Raw genomic sequence first — 21,134 nt, 5'->3', positions numbered from 1 at the left:
TTCATTGCTTTGATTATTTGCTTCCTTTTTGGGCAACCATCACTTCAATACTCCCCCTTCCCTTGTTAAAGAAGACCATGGGTTAATAAAGAATGATGCTTAAAAAAAAAATTGAATAAAAATTTATATTTATTTTTTAATTAATTTATAATAGAATTATTGTATGATAAATAAATTTTTTATTTTTAATTAATTTATACTTAAAATGTGCAGTGGATCGAGTTGGGCTAATCAATTTAATATCAAATTGAACCAATAAAAAATGTTCCAGGACCAAGGTCGGGCCTTCCATGGTCGTGCCTCGTGGCATGATAGCACCCGTACTATTGAAATGGTTCGTCAGTAGAGATGTTCCTATAGGTGCCCCTTTTTCCAACGTTTGGGCTTTTTTTTTTTTTTTTTAAATAATGCATAATATATAATATTTATTTTATTTTTTTAAATTGATTATTCTAATAGTTTTTTTTTATACTTTTCAACTCTAAAAACTTTTATCTTTATTGTTCTACTTCTAAATTTTTAGTACAAAAATTTATTTTAAATTCTTTTTAAATTTATTATCATCTAAGTTTATAATTGTAAGCTTGTTAAACATTCAGGCTTGATGCGAGCCTGATTTGGGCTAGTTAGGTCTCAATTGGGCTGCTCCATAGGCTGGGCCTAGGTTTAAAAATGAACCCAATTAGAACCCACTTAGAAGGCCAAGATCGGCCATGAACAATATAGGACCGATCTTGGGCCAAATTTTTTTGGGCTGGTTCGTGCCTATCCTGGACTGACCTGACCCACTGTGCACCTTGACCTGACACCCTTTTGTTAGAGTTTGGATAAAAAATATTGGCGTTGGCAAAAAATTATATAAATTTATAATTTTATCCCTTATTTAACACTCAAATATAATATTTTTGTACTTATAAAAGAAAAAATATAATGATGTTACCCTTACTCCATATATATATTACACTTATCTTTTATAATAAAAAAAAGATACATGGTAACATTAAATGAATGGCAAAATTAAAAATTTATGCATTTCTTTTTGCTAATATCAGCATTTTCTGTCCAAATGCTGACAAAAAAGGGTCTAAAGTGTAATTAACCCTTTTATTTTATCTAATAAAAAAAGAATTACATAACTATCAGAAGAAACAAATTGGTCGAAAATAGAGTAATAAAAAACATAAAAGCAAGAGGAATTTCGAAAATAATTATAATTTGATGTTGAGAAAATCACAAGATAGCAAACTTTGTGCGGTTCTAACTAGTAGAAAGAGTCTAAAAATGTGGACGTTGAAGAATTAGTTTTTAAACAAGCTAATATAAATTTCGATTATTATTATTTTTCAACGAACAAGATAAGTTCAAAACCTTAAACTTAATAGACTAATAGCCATAGATCGAAGCCAAGTCCTGTCGACTGCTAGGACTCGAAGGGGACCAATGACGCTATTATATTTATTTGAACGATCGATAATTCATATGGATTCAACTTCGCCAATCCACAATTTGATGCCTTAATTACATAAAGGCTTAATCAAGGGCCTCTCATTATGGGTCCATTCCAACATCTTGACAAGTAAGGCCCATTCCCAATATTCCGAATTGGAAGAATAATATATAAGTTATATCACTCAATATTATTGTCACTATATTAATTAATGTGAATATTTATTTTTTGGATTAATTAATTTGATTACATTTTCTCAAAAATAAGGGGCAAAAACGTCATTCTATCTCCTCCAATTAATATGAGCTCAAATAATAAGGAAAAAAAATAATAAAATTGGATGCTAGTGTTATTAGCTCTTTTAATAATAAAAAGAATAATTCAATAATTACTTGTTCTCCGTACAATGATCAAGAGGGGAAAAATTAAGTTGGCACATTTTTTCACCTCATCAATATTCAAATTCAACACCAAAAAATCCACCACCACCACTCTAAAGAATATTATTATATGTATATGTACAAAATCATGCAAATTAAATTATACTTTTAGTCGCATATATAGCATAGAGGGTTAAACGCTTTTAACCCTTTGTTTTATGGGTATAAATGTATCGAGTTTTTCCAATTCGAAAATTATTTTGAAAATTTCGTAAGGGTTAGGACTGAATGTAACATCATTTTGATACTAAAGTGTGGAACCTTTATCCCATGAGACTAAACGTGTAATTTCTCCCTCAAGATTGATCAGAAACAACGTAATGAGGAGGTCAGGGTTCAGAGGCATCATCATCTGGGCTGAAGGGCAGAGACAGTTAAGCCATTGACAGAGTACTTGCCAGCACTAATGTTTACTACTGAAGCTGAGCTGACGGCTGTCGTGGTAGAGAATGCAGGCTGTTTTGGTGCAGGAAGAGGTGTACTTAGCTCACTGCTAAGCATGGAAATGACACTAGACATGTTTGGTCGGTCGTTGGGGTTTTCTTGCACGCACAGAAGTCCGACGTTGATGTACCTCAGCGCCGCAGAAGCTGGAGAACAGCCCACCGCTGGATCCACCAGCTCCGCTCCTCTGCCCGAAACCCACAGCTCCCATGCCTGCAAATATCAGTAAACACCTTACACTTACCAATGTATGAGGAATTACTGAACTAGAATGCAAGAAATAAAAATTAGATGAGACATATAATGAGAAAATTGCGATTTTAGTCCCGTGAGCTTAGGAGGTGGCAGTTTTGGTCCAATCGAAATTAAGCTTGACAATTTGGTTGTGCAATTAATAAAATGGTAATTTAAGAACAATTCTGGTCGACATATAATAGCAAGAATGTTGCTTACATGTCCAAGAAGATTGAGGGTGTCCGTGAGATAAAAACCAGTGTTCCTCTTGCCACTAACAATCTCAAGAACTAAAACTCCGAAGCTGAAAACATCGGACTGTATCGAGAACAGCCCTTGCAACGCGTACTCAGGAGCCATATAGCCACTACAAATGTATTTCAGACAAAGCTCTATTTCAGTTTCATTATATGTACTTAACAGTTGAAAGTGCTCGTCTAAGTACCATGTTAAATGACTACAGAAATCATTTAATCTTGTAATGTCTCTAACATGATCGGCCGTTTTTACTTACAACGTCCCGACGATTCGCTTTGTGTAAGTCCGCGAATCATTGCCTCCAAAAATACGCGCCAACCCAAAGTCTGATATCTTGGGGTTCATTTCCTCGTCTAGGAGAATGTTGCTCGCCTTCAAGTCCCTATGGATAATGCGCACTCTTGAGTATTCGTGGAGATAGAGCAGCCCTTGGGCGATCCCTTCAACGATACGAGCCCGTGTTGTCCAATCTAGAATCACTTCCTTGTCTGAACCTACACATCATTCACACACTTTTCAACCAACACTTACTGTGATCATGTACTGAAAGAAGTTGGATACATTTACCAAATGTAAGTTAGTGCTACAATTTATAACACCTCCAACTGACCAAAGAGGAAGAAATCGAGACTCTTGTTGGGCATGTACTCGTAGATCAGTATGCTCTCGTCCGGGTCGATGCAGCAACCTAGTAGACGTACAAGGTTCCGGTGCTGCAGTTTTGCTATTAGCAGGATTTCGTTTCTGAATTCTTCGACACCTTGTCCTGATTTCTTGGACAACCTCTTCAGGGCTATTTCTTGTCCGTTTAGTAGTTTTCCCTGTCCGAAGCAGAGAAGTTAACGTTAAAAATGAACCTGCATAATACTGTCCAAGAATCATGAAAAACTGAAGAATAACACTCATTTGATTAGGAAACTGAAATGTGGAAACAAATTCTCATAAGCCCACAAAACTTTTAGCAGAGTACTAATTCAAACTTGTAGAATACTAATGTATTATAATTATAGTACCTTGTAAACTGGTCCAAATCCTCCCTCTCCAAGCTTGTTCTCAGGTGAAAAGTTGTCTGTTGCTGCACAAACACTTGCATAACTAAACATTGGCAGATCAAAATCCGCGTGATTTCTATGCCTCAAAACAGTTCCATTGTCGTTTGGCTGAACACTACTGTTAAAATCAAACGACAAAAGATCCTCCCCTGACTCCTTTTTCACTTCTGGAAACAATGTTAGTATCAAATTCAGTTCAAACTTCAGACAATGTCGCGTATAATGCAAGAGAATCGTTGTAAAAACTGTCGGCTAAATAGAACAGTGCTATAGGCTATTTTATTTGAACCTTTCTGTTTTGTTCTCCTTGTGTAGAAGCAGCCCAGAAAGCCTCCAGAAACGATTACAAACGACGAAACGAGAACCGCAACAATCACCACCAACATCTTCTTCCATTTCCCTGAACATGCTGTTTAGTACGAGACACGAAAATCCTTCTGACATATCTTGCAAGAAAAGAAAAAACAATTGTAGCAACAACCTTTATCGACCGGAAGGTCAGAATTCGCAAGTTTGATGTACAGACGTTGTTTATTGTCCTGATTGCTTGAGACATTCCGTGTATCAAACAAATCCCCTTCCCAAACAGAACATCCACTACCATTAAATGCATAGGCTGTGCATGAGCAACTCTGTCGGCATGCCAACTCACAACCTCTAGAATTTCGTGCAGGATGAGCTGTCGGATTCGCTGGCAACGTAGTGTCAGGAACTTCCATGAATCCATACTTCTCGCCCTGAGTTGAATTACTGTTGCCACACTGCACAAGGGTCGTCCTGGAACACCCAGCGGACCAATCATTAGGCCTTGTTTGGGTGAATCCGTGTAAACACGTGCAGGGATTTGAAGTGCTCCCAGCAAAGACCCCAAACGCCCCACAAAAGGCGAAGATATCGCTCTGATTCTTAGGCAGAACATACGTAGGACTCCACGAATGGTGGCTGCGTAGAGACGTGCGCTGCTCAAACTCACCTAATGCATTGATCACAAACATGGACAGCACTGCCCTGTTCAGGACAGTATAATTGTAGTAAGTCGAACGTTCAGACGAAACAAAGCTGAAACTTGTGAGGTAACTTATTTCAGGAACTGATCCAAACACAATCCCATTCCAAGCTCCACTTCTCCAATACGTCGTCGACATATTCCACCGTAAGAAGAATTGAAACACTTGATCTTGAGACATCTCCACAGAAAACATCCCGGGGGAAGGATCGTCTGCGTTTTTCCACGAAACAAGACGTTGAGCTCTGCCGGTGATCTTGTCAAAACCAAGAGACGCTCCAGGCAGCCATGTATCAGTAGGATGATCAAAACTCTGCCAAAACACAGTACTTGGACTCGGCCCATCTCTCAAGATGAGATTCCCACTATCAAGAAGCACTGCTTCAACAGTATCTGGTAAAGTTGATATCAAATTTGTTGACCAGACAGCATCAGAATCATGAGACATCAATACTAGGTTGCCATTTTGAGCAATTTCTAATGTAGAATCTTGTCTCAATGGTGTCTCCCTGTTTGCAACCCAAACTGTAGTTCTTTCAGGGAAGTCTTTGTACCAAATTCCTAGGTAGGTGTTCTGGGAAGAACTTGAACCTGGTGTGAAGAATCCCAGCTCAAAGATTCCATCTTTGGAGATTAAGGTTTGGGTTCCTGACAGGGATTGACCTCTTGAGAGTGTGTCTCCTCCAATGCACAAACATGGATTTCCTAACAAGAAACACAGGAAAACACATATTGAGATTAGGTTGGTGGTGTGTTTTGTTCTCTCCCACATGTCTATGCTTGATGAATTTGAGGAAGGAATTGAGGTGGGAGGTAAAGAGAAATGGATGAGAGTCTAAAAGTGCATAGATGAGGAAGTCTTCTCTGAGTAGCATTGACTTCTTGAAATGAAATTTCCTCTTCTTTTATCATTTTTTTTTCTCCAAATCAATTGTATATATTATTTACTTGGTGAATATAAATAATCAACAACTATCAATCGATACTGAATAACAAATAACAATTATAAAATTTTTACGATTTTAATATTTCAACAACATCGTTAAATTAGAACGTCTTCGAATATTACATAATGGAGTTAAATATGATACGAAAAAATAAAAAAAAAGCACTCTGTAAAAAATTTAAATATAAAAAATTATCCTTATGTTATGAACAACAACTCACACAGCCCCCTAATTAATCTGACCTCAGGGGTTTTTTGAATGTTTTTTTTATAACATAGGAGGTATAATTGATATTTTATTTTTCTCAATTTTTTTTTTTAACATTTCCAATATCACGGAGGATTCTTGAATTTTTCCCTAACGTGCCTTCCGCACTTGGTAAACTTCAAACAATACAGATTCAATATAGGTTGAATTTAACACAAAACTCATTGTCTGAGTTTGGCTCAAAATCTCTGATTAAATGCATTGAGTTCGAATCCTGAGTGTCTAAAAAAACAAAAAAAATCAAACACATTAACGTGTTAGGAATAATTATAATATAAAATTGCATTTTTAATCATAAAACTTTAGATCGAAACCACTTTTGATCTTACAATTTAAACCATTTACATATTTACTTTTTTTTTTTTTTTTTTTTTTTGACGATTTTAAGTACAATCATTCCACCACACGACAATGGTAGGTGAAATTGGCGCCGTCTAAATCAGTCGGGATAGTCAAAAGAGCTGCTGGAGTCTATAACAATTTCCCCTCAGTCAACCAATGTATTTTTAATCAGTCAAACAAAATATAAAAAATCCCAAAAAAATATATGTCATAGTATTGATAAACACGTTCAAAATAATCGACACAAAATAGTATACATTTGACCATTTCTATACCACCCCTATTTTTCTTCGGACCAGTAAAAATTTTCAGCATCTCATAAATGCTGCAAATAGAGTTGTTCTGCCATCATTCGTCTATCATTTGTGGCGGGAGCGAAACTACCCGAGGGTTGTTTCCAACAAAAGTCGCCTACTCGCCGTAGGTTGTTGCGAGGACAGGTTGTACAAATTTCATCGTACGCTATAATCTTACATCTATAGTTGTAGTTTCCGTGTTTAGAATTTGGATAATAGCCTGATAGAAAATGCGTCGCTATTCTGTCTTATGTTTTGTTATTTATTACAATGGTAAATTACGATGGTTGTCCCTGAAGTTTGACATAATTATGAATACCTCCTCGTTGTTTAAAAAATTATCAGTATCCTCCTCATTTCAACTGTCCTCTAACAATTAGCCCGATACGTTAGGTTTTTATCTATTTTTTGTGATAAACTGACTAAAATGTCCTTGTAAATTAAGAATTATAATTATATTTATTTTTAAATTTTTTTAAATATTTTTTATTAACTACGTGATAATTTCTTTATAAGTTTTAAAATTTTTCCATCCACTTCATCCTTTTTTTTTTTCTAACAAATTCTTAATTTTGGTTTTAGAAATACAATAAGAACAAAGTTGACAATTTCATACCTCCATCTAAGAATTACATAATTTCATTAAACATCAGGAGGTATTTGTAATTTTTCAAACAACGAGGGAGTATTCATAATTATATCAAATTCCAAATAAAGTTGTTGTAAATTATCCTAATAATAATAATAATAAACATAATAATAATAATTACCCACGAAATATTTCATCAGTCAAAACTCTTGGAAACATTGCAAAATTTTGCTGCAATTTCGCAGTCCACATATTTTAACCGAAGCTAATTTTTCTACAGTTCATATTGTTTATTGCAAATTGAAGCTAATTTTTTTTAGGTAAATTACAACCATACCCTTGAAGTTAATCTTAATTATACAAACATTTCATGCCCTTATACCCTTTGAAGGGGTGTTTTGGTAAAATCTAGTCATTAAATAGAGCGTGTACTTGCAATTACAACTAAACCTAAAAAATATACGTATAATATTGCAAATGACAGGAAATATTCGTATAATTAGGCGTAAATTAATTAACGAGATGTCGATATAATTTATCCATATTTTTTTGTTATTATACATGCGATCCAATACAAAATGCGACGCAAATTTATAATAAAAATTATAGACTGATCATTCTAAAATAATAAATTAAATATTAATGAAAAAGTCTAATAATTATTTTTAAATATCATCCACAACTCCAATTAAAAATTAGTCAAAGGAGTAACCTAAAATCATGAAGTTTAAATTCGCTGACAACGTTAGGATAGAATAAAATTGACAAATTAAATTAATAATTGAAAGAAAATTGGAACAAGAATTATTAAATTTCATATTATTTTTTAAAAAAACCTTCATTGAAATATTGGCATTGTTGACATAATAATTGGTATTTTAAATGGAAATGTATTATTATAGAACGGATGTTATATACATATAAAATAAATATATTTTCCTTTACAATCTAATATGAAAACCTTTTATAATTAAATATGAGGTAAGTCACAATCATGTCCTATGATATTTGACACAATTATAAATACATCCTCGTTGTTTGAAAAATTATAAATATATACCCACTCTTTTTAACGGCCCATCTAACAATGAGTCATTCCGTTAGGCTCCATTAAATTTTCATCAAATTTTTGTTGCACAATAACGGATATTTACTTTACCCACCCTCACATATATATGTATATATATATATTAAATATTTTCTCAGACGCCATCTATACTAATATAAAAAGAAAATCCCTCCCATACTCACAAACGGCGGTTAATGACACCGTCGTATCAATTTTTTATAAAGTAAAAAATGCCATGCAATTTACATTAATTTATAAATTATTTTCTTTCTTTTTATTATGTAATGTATTAATTTATACATTTTTTTCTTATTTATAATATATTTTAAATTGTGAAAACTTACGTATTATACGCACATAGAAATAACATGCCACAATGACTAGCATAAAACAATAAAAACAGCAAAGGTAAAATAGTACTTTCGATCTCTCAAGAAAAGTAAATAAATAATTGTAATTTCAACCTCAACGTCTATGAGCTACATACATATTTATAATTTTCCAAACAAAACGAAAAAATATTTGTAATTACGTAATATTTTAGGACTACATCATAAAAAGGTGGGAAATTTGTATGGGTGGATCATATTGCAGGGTGTGATGGTGAGCGGCGGCGATGAGTATCTTGGGAGTGGTGTTCTTGAAATGGCGCATGTCCCCAACCCCATCCAGTGTGAGATGTAGGCCATGGTGTTGGGGGAGGGGGATTGTACTTCACGTAGTACTCGAACTGCTTTCCACTAGGTTGTCCCAGCAGACCAACTCTCGGATCTCCATTCTCGTATGCTTCTCCTATTGATAATGATGCATAATTTTCCTTCCCCATCCACAAAAATTAATAATTAAGGGTCTTAATTTCACCTGTTATACAAATATCATTTGTTTATATATATATATATATATATATATAATAAAGTGACATGTGGTGATCCTACAAACTCGTACTTCATCAAACTCCACGTCTCTTACTATTCTAATAATAAACTATATATGCATGGGGTGGGTGGGGGGGGTGAATTGCTTTGACTTATTTTTCTCTTTCCTATATACAACTAAAATATAATAATGTTATTGGCACGAAGGTTTGGGTTTGATTGTATTTTTAGCCCTGCAAATCTGTTAGAGTTGTAATTTGGTCATGTACGTTTTCTGATTTCGCGAATTCAGAACAGATTTGACTGAATTTCTTTCTTGTTTGTCGGATTTCTTGTCAGATGGTTGGAAAGTAGCGTGTGGTAGCTACTCACGTGACTGCTTCAAGGTGGGGCAAATTAACATCTTGTTGGCTGATTAATGTTGTTCTGATGCAAAGAAAACAATTCAAGATCAGCTAATAAGATTATTTATCTCATTTTTTTGTACAGTTATGTGTGTGCGCATGCTAGTTTCAAGCCATTTTGGAATAAATCTGGCAAGTAGGGCCAAATCTGTTCAGAATTCGCGAAATAATAAAATATACGGGGACCATGTTACAAATTCTAATAAGTTATTGGATAAAAACGTCAAATTATCATAATTACGGATCAAAAAATACAATTAAGCTTAAGGAATTTATTAATATAGGACGTGCAGATACTTATATCATTTTATGTGAATTTATTGTAATTTATTTCCTAATTTTTTGCTATAGATGGACTGATATGTATTATTCAGTTTATTGAAATATTTTTTACTGCTTCTATCAAAAAATAAATAAAAAAAGGGCTAGAAATCTAGTAAATATAATCATGGGCCTTCCGAGTTTCTCGTAGAAATGGGCTGTATACCAATTTCAAGATCCGAATATAAGTGGGCCTAACCCGGCCCAAACCCGGAGGTTGTCCATATAAATACAGCGCATAGTTATCCGTTTCAAATTTTGAGGTGGCACTTGAAAACTCGAAGCTTACACTCGCTCTGTTCAACCGCAAGAAACGATTTCCAGGTTTAGTTTTGAAATTGATTTTCATTTTTAAATTTAGTATGCTGAAATCACGAATGAATTTCAATAGTGCGAGATTTTCCAGTTATTTTTTTTCCCTAGTTCTTGCACATAGTTCTGCGTGTGATTGTGTGTTTTTTGGTCGGAATTTGATTGGATTTTGATTTTAGTTTTCTTTTAGTTCTTCATGCTTGCTGTCGGCATGTCTGTGAGATTGCGTATGTATGTTGCATGTGAATTTGTATCTCTACATGCGCTGTTTATTTACATGCATTTGAGCTTGCTATGCAGCTTTGGTGTGGATTTGATTATCTAGTATTGGGCATTTTTTTTCCTGTATTCAACTATTTTTTACTGAAGTGAGCAGGTTTGCTGCATGGAAGCACCACAGTAATGTAATGTGTGCTGTATACGATTATTCTTCGTTTTTGTAGAAGGGAAATGGATTATTCATGGAACTGTTAAAAGTTAGAAATTTTCTGCGTTTTAGGATGACTTAAGTATGTAAGTAGGAGTAATAGATGAAATACATTTTGTGTCCAATCTTCAGTAGAATCAATGAGTGAATATTTGATGAATAAGTTGTCAATTCGTTTAACTTCTCAAGTCTGCAGGAAAAGTTGATCCGAACATCGTGGGTTAAATCTCTAGCTTGACTGCCACAAACAGGACCTCACGGAGAAAAACTCATTACTTCATGTGGGCGTATTTTAGACTGGTGGTTGCCGCCATATAATCCTTGATCCAACAAAGACTAGACTTAATTCTTAACGTATTGTTAGAGCTGTGGTGAGCAAATTGGGTTATGTCCAATGAGTTTTGGCTAAAAGGGCAAAAAGTTGAACCCTCAGTTCCTTTCTTTCATTGGTCCTTTTCTTTCTCTTGTTGTGCTTAATTGCTTCCGCATACTGGAAACTTTATCACACAATATGGGAATGACGAGGTGAAAAAAGTTTCCATGGTTCAGTAATCATATGAACTAGAGTTATTAAATATTGAAACTATTGTCCTGACTCTTGAAGTATATTGGTCTTCGGACCTGCAGCAAACTTGTCCTTCATTGTTTGAATACAACACTAGTCTGTATATTTGCGGCCAATTGTTATGAACTGTATCTTCATTCTTTCTTTCTAATCCAGGTGGTAATGATCATAAAGAGTATTTTCAGGAGATACGAGAGGTGGAATCCAGTTCATCCGACATACGGAGCCTTTTGGGGCATTGGAGTAGGGATTGGTTGTGGCGTAGGATGGGGCCCTGGCTTTGGACCTGAGGTAATCGGTTATGTTGGAGCCGGCTGTGGTGCTGGATTTAGTGTTGGGATTACTTTGCTCGGTTTTGGCATTGGTCTTCCAGCCAATTATCTTTTAGAAGTCCCTCATAGTGGTATATTTCAGAAAATTGTCGTCATTTTTATTTGTTCCATGCCGACTGCTAATTTCATGCAAGATTTCCGTAATATTTGATTTTTTGCGTTAGCTTTTACTGTCACGAGAAGAGGTGCATTGGACGTTGCTCGAGCTGGACTTCTACTTGGGAAGAGAAGTCGTGCAGGAGATGGCTTTGGTGACATTATACCTCACATGTCCGACGTAGAACAAAGTGCATCTACATCTTTTCCCGGCTTCAAGATGGGAAGTTGGACAGAGAACATAGTAGATTTGGCTGACGTTAAAAGTATGTTGGTTTCCAACACTAAACATATCAGAGATCGTTTAGGAAGAGTCAGTGGCACCTTCTTTCCTCGGGTTAGAGGTAAAACTGAATAACTTACCATTGGTGAGCCTTGTTCAATAGTTTTTTAATTAATAGCTGCTTGTAGTTGAACTGCATTTAAGTATTTACTATGTGGATATAAGAAGTTCTAGGAATCCTTCCCTAACCAATATTCATGGCAGCATGATATTTTCCGCACCTAATCTGCGCATGCCCGTGTGGTATTTGCCCCCCAGGGCCTATCTCAGTCACTCACACACAATGGGCTTGTACCACTTTGTCATGGGCTTATATCCATCTCTTGAAAATCGATTACTAAAGAAGAGGGATCTCAAACTATATAAGGATGTCCAAGATCCTTCCTGGTCAATGTTGGATGGTAGCATGTCATATTTCACCATAACCAGTTAGGCTGCTTTCAGAGATGCAACGAGACGTTTGGCATCATGGCAATAAATGACAGTAAATTCATGTTTTCCCTAGACAAAACAAGTTACCTACCTTAGGTAGTATGTTGCTGAGCTTGTTAAAAAGCCAAGCAGTGTAAAAAGATGACATGTTCTGGACCAACCTGGAAATGCTGGAAATGCCTCAACTTATCTAAACCTTGACCCATCATACATTTCGAATGTATCTTCTCTTAGAGGGTTGATCGAGAAACTGGCAATAACCTGCACTTTCTTACAGGTTCAAAGAGTTGACAGCAGCATGGAGGTTCGAAGATAACTCTTTTGAGACTGATTCGATGGCTTAAATCCATTTCCGTATAGCTTCCTACCGGCGATTCTTTCTGTAAGTATGAGAAGAAAAGCCCTTCTCCAATTCTTGGATCTTGTTGAATCATAGGGCTTCTGTAGCTGATGTTATTGCAGTGAGCCCCTTTATAAAATCATGCAGAAAGTTAAAATCAGTATCCTCAGCTTGAAATTTGCTGAGCAATATGCAAACTCAGCCTTAGATGATTTTTGAAGCATACTTCTTGCATGTCTCACTGACCAGAGTAACATAAGTAAGGCCCCAATTGTGTGTTTTGGTCCAATTTTTAGAAAATTGATAATACAAAAACTCAGTTTAGCACAATTGGTTTCCACAAAAGTAATTTAGTTTTTAGAATTGCAGGTGGACATAAAGATCAGATTATTGCTTTTGAGTTATGGAAAATTTGTTACAGTTTAAAAACAGCACGGAATTGATATTATCTATCACGGTCAGAACAAATCGATATGAAAATTTAAGTTTTAATAATGGTTAATCAAAATTTCCTCTGTTTTACTTTTAGTCAAAATATTTATCATTTCTTAATTGTAATAAATGTTTTGACCTCGTTTACAGAAACAATGACTAATAGTTGTTACAGAGCCGTAGTTAATTAGTATATGTTCATGATTTTTTATTTTTAACCATAGTAATTAACTACAGTTAAAAGCAATGATTCTTCTAGCGACATCTCTGGAAATAACGGTTGATCACATTTAAATATAAGCTATCAATCAATTTTATGAGGCTCGTACTATGGATTCGATCTTTTATTCTAAATTTTGTTGTATTTTTTTATTTTATTTAATATATATATATATATTTAAATAAAATAGACAGCGTAATTTTTTTATTGAATAGTTTTAAAATAGAAAATCCAATCCTACACCCCAAAGCTTAAAAGTTTGGGAAAACGACTATCACATCCCCATAATCTAACAAGCATAGAATCCTTTCGATCAACTTTGGTACATCGCAGTCCGAGGTTCCACATCTTGTGTCATAATTTTGTTTTGAAATTAATTTACTTTAATATTTTTCTAAGGAATTAATATATTTAAATCAAGGGCAGAAAAATAGATAAATGCACGTCACATTACGCCTAAATGAATAATATCATACGTGGAGCAATATTTGGTGCATGGACAAATATATGCTATATTATTAAAAATAAAAATTAATTTATGATTATATTTTTTCGTACTAATTACAATTAGATTTCTATGAAAATATAAAATTATATACTCCCAAAAAAAATTTAAAATTACACTTTACGCCCGACTCCTTTTTTGTTAGAATTTGGACAAAAGATGTTGATGGCGGCGAGTCGCCGTAGATGAATGACAAAACTAATGAGGTTAACATCGTTGTCGTATATTTTTCTTGAAAATGTATTGTTCAAGTACTTCATCTGGTGCTTTTCTCGAGAAATATATGCAACAATAGTGTTCACATCCATCCATATACATAAAGTTAGAAGAGTACGAAAAGAAAAATGATTAGTTTTTCTGTTCATAAACGGTTATTTTTTGTCCAATGATAATAATTTGATAACAATATCTTATTAGGATTATACCCATTTCAATTTTTTATATATATTACATTTATCCTTTTATAAGTATAATAATATTACATTGGAATGCTAAATGAACGACAAAATTAAAATTTTATGTAATTTTGATGTTGGAGTCAATATTTTCCATCTAATCCTTACTGGAACGTAATCATGTATTTTTAAAAGGATATAAATATAATTTTAATTTTATTTGAAAAATATAATTTGATATTTTTAAAAGGAGTTGAGGTGTAATTAATGTTATTTGTTAAAGAAAAAGAAGTATATGATGGATATGGATAATCATAGAAATAAAGAAATGATTGTGAAAGAGAAAATGATAAAAAGTGAAAAAAGGGCAGAGAGAGAGAGAGAGAGAGAGAGAGAGAGCGCAACAGGCTTTTACTCTTCTCTCAACTGCAGCCAATCCATCCACGGGCCACCAGTTTGGAGAGCAGCTCTTGCTCATCGGCAGGTACTCTTATCTCCTTCCTCCCTCTGCTCTTTTCCTCTGTTTCAGTTTCTTCTCTGCTCCACTTCTTCCTTGTTCTTTTCTATTTGTTTCTCGCGAGTTAATCGTAATTTGCTTCCAGTTACTGGAACAAGCTGAAAATTCTCGAAATGTAGTTGAAGTCCTGAAATTCGTGGATTTTTTTCGAGTTAAGTGGTTGAAATTGAATAAAATAAGTGGTTTTAATTACCCTAGTGTATCCGGAGAATGCTGCTAATTAAGTTCTGAAATTCGTGAAAATTGCTGTTGTGTGTTCTTTATTTGGCAACATTGGTTGAATTTCTTTAGTTAAATGATTATATGGATTTGTCGTAAGTTTTATCTGTAATTCAAGGAATTTGCTTGCGAGGTGTTGAATTCATTGCACATATTATCGTCTTTTGTTATCCTAAATTTGTTTGTCTTTTGTGCATCTTTTTGGAAATTCTTTGTATGCCTGTATATATGTATGGAAAAATTATGAAGATGATATGGTTGCATTTTGGTACTTAGTAAACCAGTGAAATGTTATATGGTTTGAATGCTGAATTTTTGCATTCCTATATAAAGAATTCTTATTGTTTCGTAGGAAATGCTCAACAGCCTTTAACTGCATTGCTTTCCAAGAAGAAAGCCCTTGGTTCTGTTTAGTGTTTTTGTATTCTACCTATAGCATTTTTGCACTAAATTATTATCTTGAAGTTAATTTTAGAAGGTTGTATCTGAAGTTATACAAATCCCTTCAGGAGATATGGAAACAAGTTGCCAGGGTAATGGCATTATGTGGTTCTTTAAAGACAGAGGTTTTGATGATAAAAGCATTCATGAAATGTCCAGGAAGTGCAAGCGGCTTGAGGGTATGGACAGGGAAAAAGCCTCAGAAAATTGGGAGTACTTGAAAAGCATAGGAATACAAGAGAGGAAACTTCCTATTGTGGTCGGGAAGTGTCCCAAAATACTAACTCTTGACTTGCATGATAAACTTGTTCCAATGGTTCAATGCCTTAGAGCATTGGAGACAAAACCAAAGGAGGTAGCATCTGCTATAACAAAATTCCCGCAGATACTCTTGCACAGTTTGGAAGAGAAGCTGGCACCACTCCTTGCATTTTTTGAAGCTCTTGGTGCTCCCGAAAAGCAACTTGGCAAAATGATACTGTTAAACCCTAGAATCATTAGTTATAGCATTGAATCCAAGCTTTCGCAGACAGTGGATTTTCTCTTCAGCCTGGGTCTGTCCAAAGATGGGATGATTGGTAAAGTTCTGGTCAAACATCCTCTCATTATGGGTTACAGTGTTGATAAACGGCTGCGTCCAACTTCTGAGTTTCTGAGGTCGTTAGGTCTAACAGGGCCTCAGCTCCAAAGAGTAGCAACAACTTTCCCGGAAGTTCTATGTCGGGATCCCAACAAAATTCTAAGGCCTAATGCTATGTATCTAAAATCATGTGGGTTTGATTCAAGCCAGATAGCAGCACTGGTAGCCGGTTATCCTCCAGTTCTGATCAAGAGTGTAAGTAATTCTTTGGGACCAAGGATCAAGTTTTTGGAACAGGGGATGGGAAGGCAAATCCAAGAAGTTGCTGAGTATCCAGACTTCTTTAGGCATGGGTTGAAGAAAAGGTTAGAGGCAAGGCAAAAACTTTTGAAACAAAAGCACGTAGAATGTAGCTTGAGCGAAATGTTGGACTGTAACCAGAAGAAATTTCTACTGAAATTTGGTTTAGTCGAGCAACTTGTTTGAGGAACTTTTATCTTTCTTATGTTGCTCAAGTTTAATAGTTTTGTCCTAGATATGATTGTAATGTATTCTTCCACATTAAGTTCAATGAGAGAGAAACCGTTAGGCATAAAATTACGACATGCTGCAATTGCCTCGTCAACATCTACTTCTTTTCGTCGAGCTTCGTATTACTGGCTTTTGTTCATCTTAATCCCAAGTGCTGCTCTAAATCATGTAGGGAAGTTATTGCAGTATGCGCGTCGATCCTGGTTTGATATGATTAGTAAATTTGAATCTGAAATTGTAGTTTTCGCCAGTCTCTGAGAAGATTAAAGCTTATAACGGTGGACCTTTCAAACAACAATTTTGAAGTAGCAAGATATATGTTTGGTGAAATGAATATCTAGGACTGGGGAAGGGTTTTGTTCAATGTTGGAAGATAGTTTGAACTGTTTCATATGAGTCAGGCCTAGCTTGTTCAGAAGGTTGCATAATTGATTATGAGTGAATTGATTTGGAATAATCGATTTTAGGAAAAGTTATCTTGGCGTTGGTATTCACAATTTCAATCATATAACTGCAAATGTAGTTAAATTCCAAAACTAACATCATGTCAAGTGGTTTGGTATAATTCAATAGGTATATAGGTAATTAGTAGAAAAATATTTATTATGGGATTAAAAGTTACAAATTATAGTTTTTTATGAAAATGTGATTTTGATAAATTTTAATCTTAAAAGTGATTTTGAGAAAAAGGGCCAATTGTATAAGAATTGCAGTCAATTGTTTCATGTCATACCTTCCCTTAATACAAAATCAGTCCACACTAGCTAGTACAGATTTCAAGGTTTTCTACTTACGATCCAATCAGGGACACAGACACAATGACTCTACTTCACAAAAAATACATGGAAGACACAAAAAGGGATGACTTTTGCTCCAGGAGACGGAGAAATGGGGAACATTTATTCAAGATGCTGAATTCACAGCAGCATCTGTTTTTACAACACAAGCATTTACCTTCAGGCTTTCGAGAATGACAACAATTGAACGTCAATTCAACAACTATTAAGGTACACAGACCTTATATAATTACATGTACATGCTGGAGAGAGACTTACCGCCCTGACCAACCAGCAAAGGCTGATTGTCTTTATTATTCTCTGTCAACCTTCAACCATCTGTCCAACAAATCAGAAAGTTTCAGTTTGGTAAGCCAAAATTTAGTAATTTTGTGCAAGAAAAGGGTAGACCGCGTTGCTGCACCTAACTCACCATTTGTAGAGTAAGCATTCCTTGAAGAAAAATAGCACGATGTCCTAGGAATTGACATGGAGAGCTGAGTAGACGAGAAGGCATTTTCGTTCGATCCATCAGTGTCCAGATTGGACCATGATTCTTTAGTTGTAGGCCATTCACTGAAGAAAGGATGCACTGGATGTTGCTCCTGCTTTACTGGTTCAGACAAACCGGCATCACTCCCAAAGAAGCAGTGCTGCTCCTGATGTTTGGCATCAATGGGCTGGAAACGAGGCATACTTTGTTGAGCAGAGGAATGGTTGAGTAATTGGGAATCAGATTTCAGTTTGTATGAGGAGCTTGAAGAAACTTGAGAAGGCATCAGCTGCCATGTGCCGCTGCCCGCACTAGAACCTAAACCCAGACTTCCTACACATCCAGAAGCTTCCAGATAGGGACTATGATCGTTTGGAGCAGGAGGGAGCCCATGAATAGACCTAAATTTTCAGCTTAAAGTTAAAGATCAAGACAGACAGAGAGAGAGAGAGAGAGAGTAGAAAAGAATAGTTTCTCATTTACTAAGACTAGATCACATGCCCGCATTGCCTTAAATGTATTAAAGCCCATTTAAAGGGATTAATCAACCGAAAGAACATAAGAACCTGCTAGCAAACAAGGGCATCCGTAGCTTAACATACGTACCTGAATTCCTTGGCATCAATCCCATAAGTGACAGGTTCAGTTTGTAGCTTAGTCACATTGCTCCCCTGAGATGAGAATCCAGAGCTGACAACAGAGTACAATGGCATGCGTTGAAAGCTCCCACTGCCGCTACCTTGGACACTTCCACTGTTACTTCTGCACCTAGTAGAGACATGAGAAATTGCAGCCGACAAGGACTGCGAAGTAGAATGAGATTCCACAGGCTTTCTTGAACGGTTGCGACCTCGGTGCATGTGCCGCTCGCAATATTTGGAGTCTGTATGTGCGTCTTTAGAGCACCTCCACTTCTTTCCATCAGTTCTTCGGCATCTCCCAGGCTCGGGATCAAATTTCTTCCCATAATAGGAACCATAGCCCACTGCACATCGAGTACCCAAATGCAAGTTCCAGAGTTAGATAGCATAAGTAGATATCAGGATTTGCACTTTTAGAGTACTACAAGCATAAACAATGCATACCGAGGCTTGACCACATGCAAGTATGCTGAACCACTGAACAGTGACAAAAAACTGATAGTCTTCTAGTTAGACTCATTATTTGCCAATTCTTATGTTCAGGGAAATCAACAAAAGAATCTATCCCGTTTCATAAAAATCTCAGATTGTGCAGGAACATCGAGCTCATCAACCTCACAAGTAGATAGAGCATCCAAAATATTACAGTACAAATAAGAGCTGGCAACCAACAGATGACCCCATAACCACAGTAAACCATATGTAAGTGCAAGTATGTATCAGCCCCAGACTGCTGGTCGGTAAGAAGCTTCCGACAGCTCCCCCAAGTTGATGAGTGACATCCAACAATAACCAACCAGTTTTTAGAACAAGTATTTCATTTTTGAATTGGAGTTTACTCACATCTCTACTAACAAGATCATTTATTAGCAGAAGTAGGTCAATTAGTTACCATCCCATTTTAATTACATGTTTTACATGAATGTGTCATTCATAAGCAATTGTGCACACCCACAGCAAACAGTCAGATTATTACATGATGGGTGGTGACCGAAACGGGCAGAGAGCGACTCAAAGCCACGACGAATTGGCATTACAAGGTCTGGTGGGACGGGCAGGCCAGCTACCAGGTACTTGTATATCATTGCTTGCTGCTCCAGCTCCTGCCACTGCACAGCTGTGAATGGTGCCCTATACCCCACCTCCACACCTCCGGCCGCCACCCGCACCCCCACCACTGATGCCGGTGCTATCCCACTCATCTTCCCTCCTCTTGACTCTACTCTCTCCCCCACTTTTCCCCCTATTACCAATTTAGTTCCAGCAGTATCCAACCCTCCTGTCACTTCCCAAAGAATCTGCATCCACAGTTAACATTATCACAGGTGGTAAACATATAACCATAAGAAACATATGCACACAACAAAGGAACTAAATCTTGAACCCTACATTCTGCTTTCTTCCTTTCTTGTTTTATATTTTTGTAAATTCTGGGATGTGGAAAATTGAGTCAAGAATAAGTTTTTACTTTCCAGAAAGCTGATGTCCATCAAGACAGAAACAAAGAAGAAAGGCAGCATACTGTAGGTAATGTAAATGCAGAGACACACATAAGTGTATCAGTGCTTGTTAGAAAGCTGCAGTCAGAAAGAAATTCAAGAACATGGAAAAACATCAGAAGAAACACACAGACACACTTGCAGAGGGTATACAGGGGAAGGGCAGAGAGTGTCTTCACCTACAGGGGGGACAGATCTAGGGTTTATCCGAACGTGGAAGGTAGACTTGGGAGCAGCAGAGAATGGGGGGATAAAAAGCTGGTGGAGGAGAAATAAAAGCTGAGAATGTTTAAGTACAGTGAGACAATGTGAGAATCTGGGACTTACTGGAAGTAAGGGCAGGGGACTTAAGAGTACAATGATGGGGGTATTTTCTTGGTTTAGGGGACAAATTGAGTTGTTTTGGAGAGTTTAATGAGGGGATTATACTGGTTTTTATTTGTGCTGAGGTTTAGGGAGCATGGTGGGGCGGTGGGAGGCAACCAGGGGGTGGGGGTGGGGTAGGGTGGGGGGAAATTATTGGAGTTGTGTTTGTGGTTTCGGTGGTGGTCCAATGATTATTACACTTCATGTGATTGCATGATGACAAGAGTGTGCAACCTTTGTCCTCACTCCTCAAGTTTTTGGGATTCCAAGTGGGGAAGAAAACTTGGGCCCCATTTTGTTTTATTTCCTATTTGATTTTTTATTTTTATAAAAACAAAAGGAAGTAGAAATGACGTTGTACATTCTGTTAAAAGATTGAATTTGAAAATGTGCAGCATTGTTGATCCCTATATAAATTTGTAGAGGCTATCATACGAGCCTACTATAATCAAGAGTTTTAACTCGTTTAAAAATATATAACAACATAGTTCCTGATTTATTAAACCATTATGCTACAAGTTTGTCAAAAACTAAGGCACTATGTCGTGAGCCTTCCAAGAATCAAGTGACGTCCAACAATCCTCTAGAAGATTGCATCTGAACCCGTGCAACAATCTTGATCCCCTTGGTAGATTCATAGAAACACTATTATATGAGTCTGCTATAATTAGAGTTCTAACTTGTGCAGAAATGTGCAACGACATAGTCTCTCTAGCAGATTTATTAAAATATTATGTCATG

At 36.0% G+C, this 21,134-nt stretch overlaps 4 protein-coding genes across 6 annotated transcripts; 2 read left to right on the top strand and 2 right to left on the bottom strand.

The window, feature by feature from the left end:
- On the bottom strand, positions 1,800-5,748 carry LOC105161829 (receptor-like serine/threonine-protein kinase SD1-8). The gene is made up of 7 exons (XM_020697412.1): positions 4,357-5,748; positions 4,165-4,275; positions 3,837-4,042; positions 3,434-3,644; positions 3,080-3,317; positions 2,785-2,932; positions 1,800-2,544 (listed from the first exon to the last, which is right to left on the bottom strand). The coding sequence occupies exons 1-7, from the start codon at positions 5,651-5,653 to the stop codon at positions 2,236-2,238; spliced, it is 2,520 nt and encodes an 839-aa protein (XP_020553071.1). The 5' UTR covers positions 5,654-5,748; the 3' UTR covers positions 1,800-2,235.
- On the top strand, positions 10,083-12,938 carry LOC105159574 (cadmium-induced protein AS8). The gene is made up of 4 exons (XM_011076688.2): positions 10,083-10,315; positions 11,452-11,698; positions 11,792-12,067; positions 12,716-12,938. The coding sequence occupies exons 2-4, from the start codon at positions 11,458-11,460 to the stop codon at positions 12,727-12,729; spliced, it is 531 nt and encodes a 176-aa protein (XP_011074990.1). The 5' UTR covers positions 10,083-10,315; positions 11,452-11,457; the 3' UTR covers positions 12,730-12,938.
- LOC105159568 (transcription termination factor MTERF6, chloroplastic/mitochondrial) lies at positions 14,673-16,712 on the top strand. The gene is made up of 2 exons (XM_011076677.2): positions 14,673-14,814; positions 15,576-16,712. The coding sequence occupies exon 2, from the start codon at positions 15,581-15,583 to the stop codon at positions 16,571-16,573; it is 993 nt and encodes a 330-aa protein (XP_011074979.1). The 5' UTR covers positions 14,673-14,814; positions 15,576-15,580; the 3' UTR covers positions 16,574-16,712.
- LOC105159557 (growth-regulating factor 4) lies at positions 17,498-20,460 on the bottom strand. 3 transcript variants are annotated; one of them, XM_020692124.1, is made up of 5 exons: positions 20,207-20,460; positions 19,505-19,826; positions 18,494-18,872; positions 17,828-18,288; positions 17,498-17,733 (listed from the first exon to the last, which is right to left on the bottom strand). In XM_020692124.1, exons 2-5 carry the CDS (start codon positions 19,728-19,730, stop codon positions 17,726-17,728), a joined length of 1,074 nt encoding a protein of 357 aa, XP_020547783.1. In that variant the 5' UTR covers positions 19,731-19,826; positions 20,207-20,460; the 3' UTR covers positions 17,498-17,725. The 3 variants fall into 3 exon arrangements, with proteins under 3 accessions (XP_020547783.1, XP_011074968.1, XP_020547785.1); XM_011076666.2 differs by having other exon boundaries at positions 20,211-20,460; XM_020692126.1 differs by lacking the exon at positions 20,207-20,460 and adding an exon at positions 19,918-20,198.

The sequence above is a fragment of the Sesamum indicum genome, linkage group LG1, assembly GCF_000512975.1.
Source record: "Sesamum indicum cultivar Zhongzhi No. 13 linkage group LG1, S_indicum_v1.0, whole genome shotgun sequence".
In the NCBI taxonomy this organism is placed as follows: Eukaryota; Viridiplantae; Streptophyta; class Magnoliopsida; order Lamiales; family Pedaliaceae; genus Sesamum; species Sesamum indicum.
Note: the sequence above shows the minus strand (reverse complement) of the source record. Positions and strands in the feature narration are given on the sequence as shown.